Source organism: Artibeus jamaicensis, unplaced genomic scaffold, assembly GCF_021234435.1.
Source record: "Artibeus jamaicensis isolate MK-2021 breed Jamaican fruit bat unplaced genomic scaffold, CSHL_Jam_final contig_452, whole genome shotgun sequence".
NCBI lineage: Eukaryota > Metazoa > Chordata > Mammalia > Chiroptera > Phyllostomidae > Artibeus > Artibeus jamaicensis.
The window spans coordinates 5,228,663-5,245,366 of record NW_026521837.1 but is presented as its reverse complement, the minus strand read 5'-3'; the positions used below and the strand labels follow the sequence as shown (position 1 = coordinate 5,245,366).

At 38.7% G+C, this 16,704-nt stretch overlaps 1 protein-coding gene across 2 annotated transcripts in view; it reads left to right on the top strand.

The window, feature by feature from the left end:
- Positions 1 to 16,704, top strand: part of SPARCL1 (SPARC like 1) — a 48,881-nt gene that overhangs the window by 16,712 nt on the left and 15,465 nt on the right. For both annotated transcript variants that reach the window (XM_037132430.2, XM_037132429.2), the window contains exon 2: positions 13,793 to 13,857. In XM_037132430.2, the coding sequence (XP_036988325.2) occupies positions 13,804 to 13,857 (54 nt within the window). In that variant the 5' untranslated portion in view covers positions 13,793 to 13,803. The remainder of the gene's footprint in view (positions 1 to 13,792; positions 13,858 to 16,704) is intronic.

The following is a 16,704-nucleotide window of genomic DNA, read 5'->3' as shown; positions in this document are numbered from 1 at the left end:
AATTTATAAACTTGAATTTCTATATAAATGTAAGGAACCAGGGCTGACAGAATAAATCCATATTCCTGGGACCTTATCTGAACACATCCTTATAGTTAAGCTTTTCTCTCTTTTTTTAAGGATAAAGGATAGAGAATCCTTCCTTCTCTTCAGAATTACAACTTCAACCTGTGCTTTAATATTACACCAGCAAATATTTATCAAGGGCTTACTAAGATTTTATCACCTCACTTAATCTTCATTATCACTGTACAGATAAAGAACTGAGGATAAAAAAAAACTAAATAATTTACCCAGCATTATGAAAATTAAATATTGGAGCCCAGGAAGTCTTGTTTCAGAGCCTATGTCATTAACTGCTGTGAAATATTAGCTACACAATGACTCAGGCATCTTCTCTGTTTCCCCCTATTTCAGGTATCTATTCCTGCATAGCAATCAGCCTCCAAATGCAAGGACTTAAAACCAATCCCCTTGTTTGCACGTGATTCTGAAATCTGTAGTGGACTCAACTGGGTGGTGGTTCTTTTGATTTTGTCTGGAGTTACTCATGTGGCACCAGCAAGCTGGGAGCATAGCTAAGGCCGAACCTTCTCAGATGGTCTCTCATCCTCCAGGGTTCTCTATTCATGGTTGCTCATCATTTAATGATCTGAGCTAGTCTCTAGTCCAAGTTTTTTTTACAGCAGGGTGAATGGCTTCCACAGGAGAACAAGTTCTAGTGTGCAAGTGCTTGCCAAGTCTCTGCTGGCATCATGCATCTAATATCCCATTGACCAAAACAAGTCACAGGCCAGAAGTTGTAGGTCACTGGGGTGATCATTGCTTACCACGATTCTTCTCTCCCTCTCTGTCTTCTCATATGGGTTATTTATGCTTTCCCCTAAGCACACAAATATTTGGATGACCACATTTTAATACAAATAAAATTTTCCTGTGATTGCACTTTCCCCTTACCCTCCATTCTTTCATAGATAACCATCTTAAAAGAGTGATCTATACTCACTGTCTTTCCTTCATCACTGTCTACTCCCCAGTCACTGCAGACTGGCCTCCACCAACATGATGGCGCCAGAACTACTCTCCCTCAACTCTTCAATAACCTCTGTATTTCCAAAGGCAATGGATAATTGCCTAGCCTTTTTTACTTTTATCTCTCAGTGACATTTAACACTGTATTTTTCTTATGTGACTCTCCTTTCTATCATCCTTTGTGTCTTTAGCTCTTCCCATCCTCAAATGGACCTAATCGTCCTCACTCACTAGGCTTCTGGCTCCTGCCTTCTGCTCCACTCATTATACAGCTTCTCACGCTAATAGCGCCCAAACTCTATCTTTCACCCCAAACTCTATGCTTACCTGCAGATACATTTATTCAAGCATATACCTACTCAAATTCAGCAAGTCCAAAACTAATTCATTGCCTTTCTTCTAAAAGCAGATCCTCCTCTTATAATTCTCTATCTTAGTAATTAATACCACCACTTACACATCTGCTCAAATTAGAAATGTGATAACCTAACACTGTTCCTTCTCTTCTTCCCACACTATGCAACTGGTCATTAAATCTTATCTGGTCTGCCTTAAAATATTTCTCAGAACTATCAAGTGGCATACTGGCAAATTTTTCTATTAAGTTTTTGGGGGGGTGACATTGGTTAACACAACCATACAGGTTTTAAATGTAAAACTCAATATGCTGGTAAATATTTAACAACCAGCTTTGGGGAGGGATGAGGAGGGATTGGGTAACATTTGATGACTTCCATGGTGTAATTCTCCCACCACGGCTAATTTCAAACTGTTAACAAGACGTCACTGAAGAGAATCAAGAACAGATGCACATTAACACATATTATATAGTGTTTCCACCTACGGACACAACAGACATAAATAACCCTAAAAGAGCAAGTAACAGTAAAATGTGGTAAAATAAATATGAAGTGATGAGTTTTGAGTATTTATTTCCTTTGATCTGATATAATTAATTTAAGTAAGTATGTATATAATTAATTTTTTTAAATGGCTTAATTTATAGTCAGCTCACAAAATTCCTGGAAATATAACAATTGGCTCTCATGTGCCAGAACAAACTCAATCCATTCTACTCTTCTCCATTTTTAAAACTACAGCCAAAATGTAACCCTTTGATTACCTCATATCTTAATATTGCAATTTCTTCCTATTAAGTCTTTCTCTGGTCTGTCCTTCATACATAACTGTCCCAAAGACCATTTCTAACATGCTACAAGTTTTTATTTAAATATGGTCTTCATTCGAGGGAACTGTAATTGTTTTTTATTCTATATTTTCATTACCATTAACCCCCTTAAACCCTATTCCTCCTGCAATCACCACACTGTTGTCCACATCCATGAGTCCTTTTCCATTTTTCCTCAATCCCTCCACCCAATAACCTTCCACACCAATAGCTGTCATCCTGCTCTCTATAAATCTGTCTCCATTTTGCTTGTTAGTTCAGTTTGTTCATCAGATTCCATATATAAGTGAAATCATATGATATTTGTCTTTCTCTGACTAGATTTTTTTAATTTTTTATTGATTATGCTATTACAGTTGTTCTATTCCCCCTTTTATTCCCCTCCACCCTACCCTCCATCCCCACCATTACCCCCCCTTTAGTTTATGACCATTTGTCTCAAGTCCTTTAGATTCTATATTTCCCATGCTATTCTTGCCCCCCCCATCTATTTTCTATCTACTGTCTATGCTACTTATTTTCTGTACCTTCTTCCCCCTTCTCCTCCTCCCACTCCCCTGTTGCTAAACCTCCTTGAGATCTTCCTTTCTATGTTTCCACTCCTGATCTAGCTGTCCTTTTAGTTTGCTTTCGTTTTAGGTGTGGTTGTTAATAACTGTGTTTGTTGTCCTTTCACTGTTCATGTTTCTTTAACTTCTCTTTCTTAGATAAGTCCCTTTAACATTTCATAGAATAAGGGCTTGGTGATGATGAACTCCTTGAATTTGATCTTATCTGAGAAGCACTTTATCTGTCCTTCCATTCTAAATGAAAGTTTTGCTGGACAGAGCAATCTTGGTTGTAGGTCTTTGGATTTCATGACTTGGAATACCTCTTTCCAGCCCCTTCTTGCCTGTAAGGTCTCTTTTGAGAAATCAGCTGACAGTCTGATGGGGACTCCTTTGTAGGTGACTGTCCCCTTATCTCTTGCTGCTTCTAGGATTCTCTCCTTCATTTTAATTTTGGCTAATGTAATTATGATGTGCCTTGGTGTGTTCCTTCTTGGGTCCAACTTCTTTGGTACTCTCTGAGCTTCCTGGATTTCCTGGAAGTCTATTTCCTTTGCCAGATTGGGGAAATTCTCCTTTATTATTTGTTCAAATAAGTTTTCCACTGGTGGCTGTGCCTTTCCCCCTTCTGGTACCCCTATAATTCGGATGTTGGAGCGTTTAAAGATGTCCTGGAGGTTCCTAAGACTCTCCTCATTTCTTTGAATTCTTGCTTCTTGACTCTTTTCTGTTTGGCCATTATTTGCTTTCTTCTGGTCCACTCCATTGATTTGAGTCCCAGTTTCCTTTTCATTGCTATTGGTGTCCCATGCAATTCCATTCATTTCAATTAGTTTTGCCTTCATATATTTGTCTAATTTGTGGCTATAATCAACCAGTTCCATGAGGATCCTGATCACCAGTGTTTTAAACTGTGTGTCTGAGAGTTTTGCTATTTCTTCATCGCTTAGATCTATGGGCTCTGGGGCTTTGAGATCTTCTTGCGCCATTTTTGGTCTGTTCTGGCCCTTTAAGTGTGAGAAGCGGCGCCTTGGACTCCCAGGTCACTGGGTTGTGACGCTGTATGTGGGGGCGTGGTCAGAGCGGGGAAATGGCGACCCCCTCTGCTGTTTCTCACAGCTGGGTGAGGAGCAGTGCCTTAGGTGGTTCACCTGGGCCGGGCCACTCAGAGTCGCTGGGTTATGACACTGTATGTGGAGGTGGGGTCAGAGCGGGGAAATGGCGGTGCCCTCCGCTGCCGCTTGCCGTGGGGACCCCACTGGGTCCCGGTCCAATCGCCCACTCCCTCGCCTGTCCACCCGCGCACAAATGCGCGACCACAGTCAACACGCAACCCCGCTCCCCCGCTGTCTCCTCCACGGTTGCTCGCCTGGTCGCTAGCTCTGTCGCTCACTAGGTCCAACCCTGCGCCTGGATTCCGCGCGCCTGAGTCCTTCTGACCGAGTCCTCCTGTGCAACCCCGCTTCACCAGCTGCTGGTTTCGCCCCTTACCGGTCAGGCTGAAGAATTTGTTGTTAACGGACTTCCGAAAAGTTCAATTTTCCGTGTTCTGGCTATGTTTTCTGTTGCTAATATTTAGTTGTCTCTAAACTTGGTTGTGTGAGAAGGCATGGCACATCCACCAATGCCTCCATCTTGGTGGAAGTCTGGATTATTTCACTTAGCAACATGTTCTCCAAGTTCATCCATGATGTCACGAGGGGCAAAATTTTCTCTTTTTTATGGCCAAGTAGTATTCCATCGTGTAAATGTTCCATAGTTGTTTTATCCACTCATCTACTGATAGACATTTGGGCTGCTTCCATATCTTGGCAATTGTAAATAATCCTGCAATGAACATAGGGGTGCTTATGTTCTTTCAAATTAATGCTTTGGGTTTCTTCAGATATATGCCCCAAATTGGGATTGATTGCTGAGTCAAAAGGCAGATCCATTTTTAATTTTTGAGGTATCTCTATACTGTTTTCCATAGAAGTTCTACCAATCTGCATTCCCACCAATGGTTCAAAAGGATTCTTTTTTCTCCACATCCTTTCCAACATTTGCTGTTTGTTGATTTATTAATAATAACCATTCTGATAGGTGTGAAGTTTTAAATCTCATTGTGGTTTTTATTTGCATTTCTCTGATGATTAGTGACTGAGCATCTTTTCATATGTCTAATGGCCATCTGTGTGTCCTCTTTGGAAAAGTGTGTATTCAGGTCCTTTGTCCATTTTTTAATTGGATTGTTTGAGAGGGTTTGTTATGTTTGTTTGTTTTGGTGTCCAGTTTTGTTTATAAACATCCTATATTTTTTTTTCTAATATTTCCTGGATGCTGAGTTCTGGACTCCATTACTAATCCCATTTTCCCCCCCTTGGCTGCACCCTGTTACACCTCCACCTTTGTTCACGTCCACGGGTCATGTATATAAGCTCCATGGTTGCTCCCTTTCCTACACTGTGCTTTATATCCCCATGACTATTCTGTAACTACCCTTTTGTACTTCTTAATCCCCTCGACTCTCACCCACTCTCCCACACCCCACCTCCCATCTCTTTTTCCTTAACTTTTGGCATTTTAATTATGATGTGTCTTGGAGTGGGCCTCTTTGTGTCTATCTTGTTTGGGACTCTCTGTGCTTCCTGGACTTGCTTGTCATTTCCTTCACCAAATTAGGAAAATTTTCTGTCGTTATATTTGAAAATAGATTTCCAATTTTTTGCTCTTTCTCTTCTCCTTCAGGTACCCCTATGATGAGAATGTTGGATTGCTTAAAGTTGCTCCACAGGCTCTTTACACTATCTCTGTTTTTTTGGATTCTCTTTTCTTCTTGTTGTTCTGGTTGTCTGTTTCTTTCATCCTTATGTTCCAAATCATTGATTTGATTCTCAGCTCCATCTACTATACTGCTATTTCCCTGTAAATTGTTTTTTATTTCAATTAGTGTATCCTTTGTTTCTGACTGAGTCTTTTTATGCTATTAGGATCCTCATAAGCTCCTTGAGCATCTTTTTTTAGTATTTGATTTATTTATTTTTAGAGAGGGGGACAGGAAGGAGAAAGAGTGGGAGAGAAACATCAATGTGTGGTTGCCTCTAATGTGTCCCCTACTAGGGACCTGGCCTGCAACCCAGGCATGTGCCCTGACTGGGAATCCAACCGGTGACCCTTTGCTTCACAGGCCCATGCTCAATCCACTGAGCTATGCCAGCCAGGGCTGAGCATCTTTATAAACAGTGTTTTTACTTCTGCATCTTATAGATTGCTTATCTCCATTCCATTTACCTTTTTCTGGAGTTTTGATCAGTTCTTTCATTTGAGCCATGTTTCTTTGTATCCTCATTTTGGCAGCATCCCTGTATTTGTTTCTATGTATTAGGTAGAGCTGCTTTGACTCTGTGTCTTGGTAATGTGGCCTAATGTAGTTTGTGTTCTGTAGCATCCAGTAGCACAGCTTCCCTTATCACCCAATCTGTTGCTAAACGTGTGCTCTTTGTATGGGTTAAGTACACTCTCCTCTTGTAGTTGAACCTTGGTTGCTATTGGCAGATTAATGGGAGAGATTTACCTAGGCCAGTCACCTTCAAGTGTGGGCTGTGACCACTTACCTCAAGCCTCCACCCTCTGTAGAAGATTAGTTGTATGGGGATAGGGTGGTGGTGCTCTGATGTTGTCTGCTGCTGTCCACATTGTTCATCTACTACTTTCTTTAAGTGTAAAGTTAGATTGTTTATTTAAGCTTTTTCTCTTTTTTTTTTTGAGACAGCCATTTACATTTACATTTATAGTGATTATTTATAGATACATATATTGCCATTTTATTTCTAAACTATTTGCCCCTGTATTTTCCTTCTTCCTTTTCTTTTTGAAACAAGCCCTTTAACATTTGTTGCAGTATTGGTTTGGTATTAACAAACTCCTTTAGCTTTTTCTTGTCTGGGGAATATTTATTTCTCCTTCAATTTTATGATAACTTTGCTGGGTAAAGTACCCCTGGTTGTAGGTCCTTGCTTTTCATCATCTTGAATATATCATGTCAATCCCTTCTGGCCTGAAATATTTCTGTTGAGAAATCAGATGACAGTCTTAATAGAACTCCCCTGTAGGTAATTACCAGCTTTTCTCTTTCAGCCTTTAGAATTTTTTCTTGTCTTTAAAGTTTGTTATTTTAATTATGATATGTTTTGGTGTAGGCCTCTTTGGGTCCATCTTGGTTGGGATTTTCTGCACTTTCTAGACTTGTGTGTCTCTTTCTTTTACCAGAATGAGGAAGTTTTAAGTCATTATTTCTTCAAATAGATTCTTGATCACTTGCTCACTCTCTTCTGTTATTCCCATGATACAGATGTTATCATGCTTCATGTAATTCCAAAGGTGTCTTAAGTTCTCCTCATTCCCTCTAATTCTTTTTTCCTTTTTGTTTCTCTGCTTGGATGTTTTTTCTACCTAGTCTTCCAAATCACTAACTTGATCCTTTGCTTCATCTAACCTACTGTCCAGTGTACTATGTATTTCAGATATTGCACCTGATTGGTCCTTTTTTATGGTTTCTGTTTATTTTTTCCTTCTGTTGAGTATCCTTGTAATCATTACTCTAAACTCTCTGTGATAAATTGCTTGCCTCCCTTTCATTTGGTTCTTCTTTTGGGAGATTCTCTTGTTCTTTCATTTGAGGTCTGTCTCTTTGTCTTCCCATTTTGGCTGCCTTTTTGTGTTTGTTTCTATGTATTAGGTAGTTCTGCAAAGATTCTGGTGCAACCCTATACCAGACACTGACCATGACTGACCCTGGGCAACCTGTTTGGAGCTATCAGGAATTCACAGCTTGTGGCTCCCTCTATTCAACCTATTTGTGGCAGAAAAAAACAGGTGGCACGCCATTGTTGGCTTTTACCAGCACCAGGCCCAGGGAATGGTCAGCTAAGGTCTCAGACCTTCCAAACATCCACTTCAGTTGTTAAACCCAATCACTGAGTTAACATCCAGCGGTACTCGGCAGCATCCTGGCTTAAGCTCCACAGGGTGGGGCAGAATAATACTTGTCGGTGGGGCTATTGCTTCTCCTCAGGCAGATGCCACCTATAGGGGAGTGCCCTTCTGATAAAGATGTCTTCTACACTATGGGAGAAGACTCAGCACAAGGATTCTATTGGCTGTTTCTTCAGTTCTCCCCCCAGAGTCACCATCCCCAGACTCTCCTCATGTGTCTCTATTCCGCTCTGCCCTCTCTCTGCTGCAGTCCAGGGTATGTGGCTGCAAATGGAATTGCATATGTTGGCCCTGTAAGAGGCTCTCTGTGCCTCCTGCCATCTCTACCTGGCTGACAGAAAACCTGCTGCTTTTCACAGCTATATGTTATCTTGGTTCCTTTCCTGGCTCTGGTCCTATAGGCTGGGGAGCCCACTTGGAGTTTAGACGCCCTGCTTCTCAGAGGGAACCCCCATGTGCTGAAATATTTACCAGGAACTTCAGCTGCCACCTGTAGGAGCCAAGCCAGCCCTCTACCTATGCACTCCCTACCAGTCACATTTTGGTGAAGTGGTTTCTTCTTCTGAGCTTGGTTATTAGAAGCCTAGCAGGTTTCTCTCCTGCTAGTGTTCAGTTGGTTATTCAGGATAATATCTTTACAATTTAGTTGTCATTCCAGTTTGGTTCTGGAGGAGGTTACTGCAGCTTCCACTTACTTCTCTGCCATCTTGGATCACCCTGAAATTTTAATTTCTATGCTTTTGACTTGTTTAGACTGAAAAAGCATGATTGAAAGGTATTTTTGATTCACATAACCCAACAAATCTTCTTTAATCAGTCTTTCTTCTTCCAATTAAAAAATATATATTTATTTGCAATGTTTGCAAAACCTTAACCCTTAAGATGTTTGGAACTCCTTATTTAAAAACTCAAAGTGAATTCTGAGATCCTTTCAACACTGGTTTGGGGGTGTTTGTTTTTAACTTTCCCAACATGCTTGTGTAAGAGATAAATGAAGATCTTTATTTGCAAGAGAGCTGGGAAAATATCACAACAGGAGTCAGGAAAATACCAGAATAGGAGTCCAATCCCCCTTTTAACAGCTCTTTGACCTTGAATATGTCCTGTCACAGTCTTCCTAGGCCTGTTTATCTGCCTTGTCAATGGGGTTATTACAATGATCAAATAAGGTAATATTCCATTTATAAATTTGTTTGGTAAACCCAAGGGACTTTGATAACATAAACTTTATTATTACTTTATAAACACTTTTGGTGTCTGTTATACACTATTACTAGTTTTAAATAGTGTTTATTTAAAGATATAAATGATGTAACACACATTTCACTCTCAATACTCTAAATTTTTACTTGTTATAAATACTCATTTTCAGAGCAGTCCCTTATAAAAATTAAATTTAAAACTTCAAGCAGAGTATGTGTTATTTTAACTAAAACTGGGATAGATTAGTTATTTAAGGTTATAAATGATCTGAGTTTTTTTCACTACATTCAATCCTAAATCACCCTCTATGTGCAGCTTTACTTTCCATTTTTCCAAAGCACTGTTCCGTTCCCTAGTTTAGGAGGCTGACCTTGTGAGGTGCCAATAGTGATGTAGGTGAGGATGAGTCCTTATTTGTTTCTGACATGATAAGAATGTCTGTGCTAACACACACAGCCTCTTTTTCCTCAATAAAAACTTTGTTTGCTAATGAAGTTAGAACCAAGTATGCATAGTAAAGCCTGTGTGTCCTAAAAAATAAAAAAATAATAATAATAAATAAGGTAAATATAAATCAGATGAAGAAATGAAAACTTCTGTTGATTAAATGGGATTGACAAAACATGTGCACATATTTTCACTCCATGCTAAAATTCCATATAATAATAAGAAAAGAAAAATTATAATGTAAACTCACAATGACAAAGAAAAAGAGAAGACAGAAAAAATAAAAGATAATCAGAAAATTTTTAGAGGATAGATAGTAGTTGGAAGAACAGGGAACACTTGAACCTAAGGATTTTTAGAGACAGTAACCATTAAAAGAGAAGCTAATTCACGTTTCAGAACCCAGCAATGTTTCATGAAATGGAGGCACTAGGTAATTTGGAAGACGAGATGAGAGTAGAAGTTAAAATCAGGAGGACTGAATAAAAGCTTATCAGATAAATAAACATGAGATACAACCTTATGCCTGCATAGCCAGAGTACCTCATGCCCATTTTACCTGAAGCAGGAAAGAGAAAATAGTTGTCTGGCTCTGGACAGATAGGCACAGTGAAGGGTGGCATGTGGTGCCACCTGGCAACCTAGAGGACTGAGAGTCAGTTTATGCAAAGAGATCTCCCATTTCTTCTCTTGTTCATTTCACAAAATACTTGTACCAAGCGTATACGCACCTTCTCAAGGTAGGAGATATGATCTTTTCTAGACAAAGAGTATCTCCCCAAGAGTAATATCCGACAATGACATTTAGTGTGTCCTATCAAAACTATTAAGTTTCTGCTGCAGTCCTTCCATGAAAACTCTCCAAGGTGACAAGTGTGCCCATGAGACCTCTAATTGGCTTTTAGTGACTCACTACTAACTATTACTGAACAATAGACATTAGACATTTGAGAAAAGCTTTCAACATGAAAAACAGAAACCAAAATGAAAAAAAACAGAAAAGGAGGGATAATACAGAAACAGAAAATGCTGGGTACTGAGAAAATTTTCCAGATGTTTGATTAATATCATCCAAAAGATATAAATATATATTACACTAATAAAAAAGAAGAGAATAATATTAAAAAGGGGATCATAAAGAAATAAAAAATTAAAAGCATATGAGCAAAATGTTTTAAAATTCCATAGAAGAAATAAAAGATTAAATTGAGAAAGTTTCCCATAATAATAGAAACAGGATGGAAAAGGGAAGAAAAGATAGTAATAAATTGTTTAAATCTTTTTAAGAATTCTGACATTTAACTAATATGAATTTCAGAAGGAAAAGACAAATTTTTAAAATTATAAAGACAAAAATTATCAAAAACTAACAGGTAAAAATCTCCCAGAATTGAAATATATAAATATCCAAATTCAAAGGGCTTCATTTAGTGCCTAAAATAAATCCAAATGGATACAAACTAAGGCAGAGATTGTAATATTCAGAACACTGGGGATAAATAATAAAACAAAATCTTTCAGAAAGAATAAAAACCATTCTTGCTATAAATAATTTGGGAAACTGACATTGGAGTTCTTACTAGCAACTCTGGAAACTAGAAGAAAATGGAACATGATTTAAAATTCAGAGAAAAATAATAATTTCAAACTAAAATTCTATATCCAGCCAAACTATGCATCAAGTGAAGAAAATGCAAGTGTTTTTCATATATACAAAGTCTCAAAAATTTTGTCTCCCATATGATTGTTTCTCAGGAAGCTTCTGGAGGATGTGCTCTATGAAAATGAGGGAAAACACCAAAAATATATGTATAATACCAAGAAAGCAAGAACTGAAACACAAGAGATGAGAAAAGGGCATTTCCAGGGTGCTGGTGACTAGGGATCCCAGGAGGAAAGCAGTCAAATGGAGCAAGAGAACTGATATTCTGGGAGGGACATCTCCAAGGGGCAACAGGACTTGGGGGGTTTCTTTGTGAGTTTATTGTTGTGGTTTTATTATTGTTGCTGTTGTTATCTTATTAAAAGCAATTTTTAAATTTTTTTTGGAAAATTTAGGAGGTATAAATGTTGGGTACATGAAAAAGTATGTTAAAAAGGGAGGCAATTTCTAGGTCCAGACAAAATCAAAATGTTGTTCAAGAAATTTAAGTATAATTCATCACAGGAAATTGCTGGGTATGATGAATACTTATATTGTCATAAATGTTCAATAATATTTAAATAAAACTTGTAATATAATTATTTTAGGAAGAAAGGGGAGGGGAAGGAGGAAGAGTTGGTGTGTACCTGTGTGGGCATGCATGTTGTGTGTGTGTGTGTGTGTGTGTGTGTGTGTGTGTGTGTGTGTGAAGTGGTAGTTGTTACAGTATAAAATCAGTAGAATAATGCCTAATGTAATATACTTTTTAAATATCCAATTAGGCACATGAATTAGAAATATTTAGGTAACTAGCAGAAGAAACTACTCACTTTCTTTATAAATGTGAAAGTGAAATTTAAAGCTCTGTGGATGCATGAATGCATAACAATATGATTGCAGGAAGTAATTTAAAAGAGTTATCTACTATTTGTGGGAGCTTCAGATATAGAATCTCTAGTAAGGACTGAAACTACATCCCTAATTTCAGTCAGGGTCCAGACTGTCAGGCTTAGGACACTGTGCAAAAAAATGTAGACGGCCCACTCCTTTCAAGAGAGTACAATTTATTTAGCTCCTCAGCCTCACTTGTTTCATTTCTGAACTTAAAAAGTTAGTTTGGGACTAACTAAACTCAAATGCAAGGCAAATAACAAAAGGGAAGCACAACAGGTACAAATGTCAGCATCCCTCATACAGGATAGTCTCTACCCAGATCTAGCCAGCTGTTGTCATGAAAGCCTGCTGCTGTTAAAAGGGTCAGTAGTTCAAGAGAAACTGCAAATAAGATTTTTAACATGAAATCTCCAGGTTTTTAAATGCTCATTTAAAATACACAGTGCCTACCAAACCCATTGGCATGCCACCAGCAACTCAGATTGCCAATGTAAAACCTCTAAATTAGGTGAATATTGATGGTCCCTAAAGGGCAGTGCAGTGTCTCATGCCTAAAAATCTTCCCTGAATGTACGGGTTTCTTCACCACCAGAGAGGTGTTTTTTTTTAACATCCTATTATTAAGCACCTATTTATTTACCTTATTATATAAACATTTGTTTAGTGCTTATATTCCAGGCAGTATTCATAGCATTCCAAAATACTGTCATTGAATTGTTATAACTTTGTAATGAGGGCAGATCTATTTTGACCTTATGAACGGGAAAGTTGTTAATTAATTACATAAGGTCACATTGTCAGTACAATCAGAGCTTGGTTTTGCTCTGAGCATATGTTCTTAATCCACACAGGTCATTTCTCTTCTGTGCCAGGTACTGTTCAGGCATGGAGGAGGTAGCAAAACACAGGGGAGTGTGCCTAGAAAAAGTTCTGCAAAGATACGTCAAATGTTAATGTTTTTCTGTGTGGGTAGAATTATAGTTGATATTTATTATTTTGCATACATTTGTGCATTTTCCAAATTTTATATAGTAAAGACATTTACATTTTTAACTAGAATACTATATATTCTTAATAGCACAGTACATTTTACAATGCTTATAATAATAAAAGCATAAACAGTTAAACTTATAGCTTAAAGGAAGAGCTGGAACAAGACTTTGGTCTACCTTATTTTAGGTCAGGTTTTTTTTCCCCTTAGCTGTGTTTCTGGTGTATCATGTGCTCAGCGTAATATGACAGAGAGATGACTCTACCAGAATCCAGGCTTGGTCAGGGCCTGCTTCTGACACTGGGAAGCTCTGCACCTTCACACAAGTCACTTACACAATCTGGGCTTTGGTTTTCTTTTTTCTAAAATCAGAGAATTGGACGATTTGGTATTTGGGACTTCCCACTTACAACTTGTCATGATTCTATGTATTATAATAACTAAAATGTAAGTTATTTTGAGGTTGATACCAGAATACCAGTTTATTAGCTTGCAAAATAAAATTAAGTGACATGTGGACACACAAATAATAAAACATCTTATTAGTTCACTTTGTGATTTTATCATCACTTTGAACATGCAAATCTTAAGACTCAAGATTTGCATAGAGCTTTCATTTAAAGATGCACAGTCATTAAAAGAAACACTTCCCACCAAGCACAGATGGGCTAAAATACCAAGAATCCTTCTCACAGGGCACGACTCAGTAAAAGCTGTCATTAATCTGTCCCCTCAGACATGTTAATCCACAAAGACAGCAATCGCTTTTAAATGCAAAGGACAGTATGAAGCTCGATATTTGCTAATGTTATATTTTAACCTTTCGTTAGGAAACTTTACCCATCACTGATCATCATCTTCTTGGTTCACAGGTTTTGAAAGCATGAAGACAGTGATTTTTTTCCTGTATGTTTTGGGAACTGCAGCTGCAATCCCGGTAAAAAAACATTCTTTTTTTAAAAATATATTTTATTGATTATGCCATCACAGTTGTCCCATTTCCCCTCCACCCTGCACACCCTCCCATATTCCCCCCCTTTAGTTCCTATCCATGTGTCACAAGTTCTTTAGATTCTACATTTCCTATACTATTCTTGCCCTCCCCCTGTCTATTTTCCACCTACTGTCTATGCTACTTATTCTCTGTACCTTCTCCCCCCTTCTCCTCCTCTCACTCCCCTGTTGCTAACCCTGCATGTGATCTCCATTTCTATGGTCTTGCTCCTGATCTAGCTGTCTGCTTAGTTTGCTTTTATTTTAGGTGTGGTTGTTAATAACTGAGTTTGCTGTCCTTTCACTGTTCATATTTTTCTTAGATAAGTTTCTTTAACATTTCATATAATAAGGGCTTGGTAATGATGAACTCCTTTAACCTGACCTTATCTGAGAAGCACTTTATCTGCCCTTCCATTCTAAATGACAGCTTTGCTGGATACAAGATTCTTGGATGTAGGTCTTTGGATTTCATGACCTGGAATACTTCTTTCCAGCCCCTTCTTGCCTGAAAGGTCTCTTTTGAGAAATCCGCTGACAGTCTGATGGGAACTCCTTTATAGGTTACTGTCCCCTTACCTCTTGCTACTTCTAGAATTCTTTCCTTCATTTTAATCTTGGGTTATGTAATTATGATGTGCCTTGGTGTGTTCCTCCTTGGATCCACCTTCTTTGGGACCCTCTGAGCTTCCTAGACTTTCTGGAAGTCTATTTCCTTTGCCAGATTAGGGTAGTTCCCCTTTATTATTTGTTCAAATAAGTTTTCCACTTGTTGCCCTTCCTCTTTCCCTTCTGGTACCCCTATAATTCGGATGTTGGAATGTTTAAAGATGTCCTGGAGGTTCCTAAGCCTCTCCTCATTTTTTTTTGAATTCTTACTTCTTCATTCTTTTCTGGTTGGTCAATTCTTTCTTCCTTCTGGTCCATTCCATTGATCTGAGTCCCAGTTTCCTTCCCATCACTGTTGGTTCCCTGTGCATTTTGCTTCATTTTACTTAGCGTAGCCTTCATTTTTCATCTAATTTGTGACTAAAATCAACCAGTTTTATGAGCATCCTGATCACGAGTGTTTTGAACTGTGCATCTGATAGGTTGGCTATCTCTTGGTTGCTTAGAAGTATTGGCTCTGGGGCTTTGAGCTGTTCCTCTTGAGCCATAATGTTTTGGTCAGGTCGTGCCTGTTACCTGTTATGTAAGAGGGGCTCAAGCTTAGGTGTTCATGGGGAGGGTCAATCCAGTTGCTGGGTTGTGACTGGGGGCAGAGTCAGAGAAGGGCAATGGTGTTTGTTGGGCTGTCTCTCAAACTTTGGCCCCCTCTGCTGCTTCCCACAAGCAAATTGGCCTCTCCTAGTGCTGGTTCCCAGGCGGGTAGGCTTGTGTTCATTCTAGGACCCTGTGGGTCTCCCACAAACTCTCCTGTGAGGCTGGGAGCCTCTGCTGGCACCTCAACCCCCAAAAGTTATTTCAATTGGTGCTTTTAGGCTTTCTTTCCCCACACTGGGGCCCTGGGTTGCACGGTCTGTCTCACTGTCCATTTTTTCACTTGGTGTATCTGCACATGAAGGTGTGACCATGGTCAGCCAGCTGCCTTGCGTGCTCACTGGGTCTGCCCATTGCCACCCCACACCTGGGATCTTCCAACCACCACCTGCATGCCTGGGTTCGTCCGGCAGCCACCACTTCTTCCTGCTGTGACCTCCTCCGCCAGCCGCCAATCTGCCCCTCTAACAGATATGGATGAATGGTTCATTGTTGTTGGACTTCTGTACAGTTCAATTTTCTGTCAGTTTTGGTTGTGTTTTTTGTTTCTAAATCTTTGTTGTCCTTAAATTTGGTATGTGAGAAGGTACAGTATTTCCACCTATGGCTCCATCTTGGCCGAAGTCCCCAGTAAACATTCTTTCTTTTGTGATTACATCCCTCCCTCCTGATATTTAGCTTAGAGATCCTCCATTTAAAAGAAAATGTTCTTATATAGGGATTTAAAATTTTTTAATTTAAATCATTTTTTTTGCCCAAGCAAAGAATGGGTGACTAAAAAAATTAAGATGTTACTTTTTAAAAAATATTTCTTTCAGAAGTATCAGGTTCTATAAGACACATTAAATATATAGCTGAAAGTGTTGATTGTCAGTTTATTAGCCAGGAAATATGCCCAAATACCAAAGATAACAGCAAGAAATAAATTCTCCTGGGAAAGCTCATCACATGAGTATGAAAAATCTAAGGAACTCATATGGAGTACCCATCCCCACTCTCCAGCAGCCATTTCTTCCAAGTCAAATATATACTACATGAGAAATTCTGAGTCTGTAATAAAAACAGGAGCCAATGGGTTATGGACAGGAAATGTACAGAAACCACAAAGCAGTTCTTAACTCATCCTTGGAGGTTTGTCCAAGCAGACATGATAAAAGCAGACAGGACTAGAACATTCTTTTCCTCACAGTCAGATATAAGCCCCACCCATTCACACAGCAGTAAATCAGCCTTACAAATCAAAATATTTGAGCAACCTCAAATGTCATGTCAGCAACCTCAAAGTAACATGTAAGTTTATGTATATGTATATGTATATGGAACCATGGCTAGATAATCATTTAAATGTCTCCCAAAGATCCGTACAATCCATCTTTAATCAAACAAAAGGATTTGTGTATTTTCTTTTTCTTTTTCACCAATTGGAGAAATAAGGCTTCTTTAAATAAACAAAGCAATTTATCTTTCGTCCCTCCTCTCTCTCTCTCTATGTCTAAGATCCTATCCTTGCTTTTTAGACAGCTGATGGGTA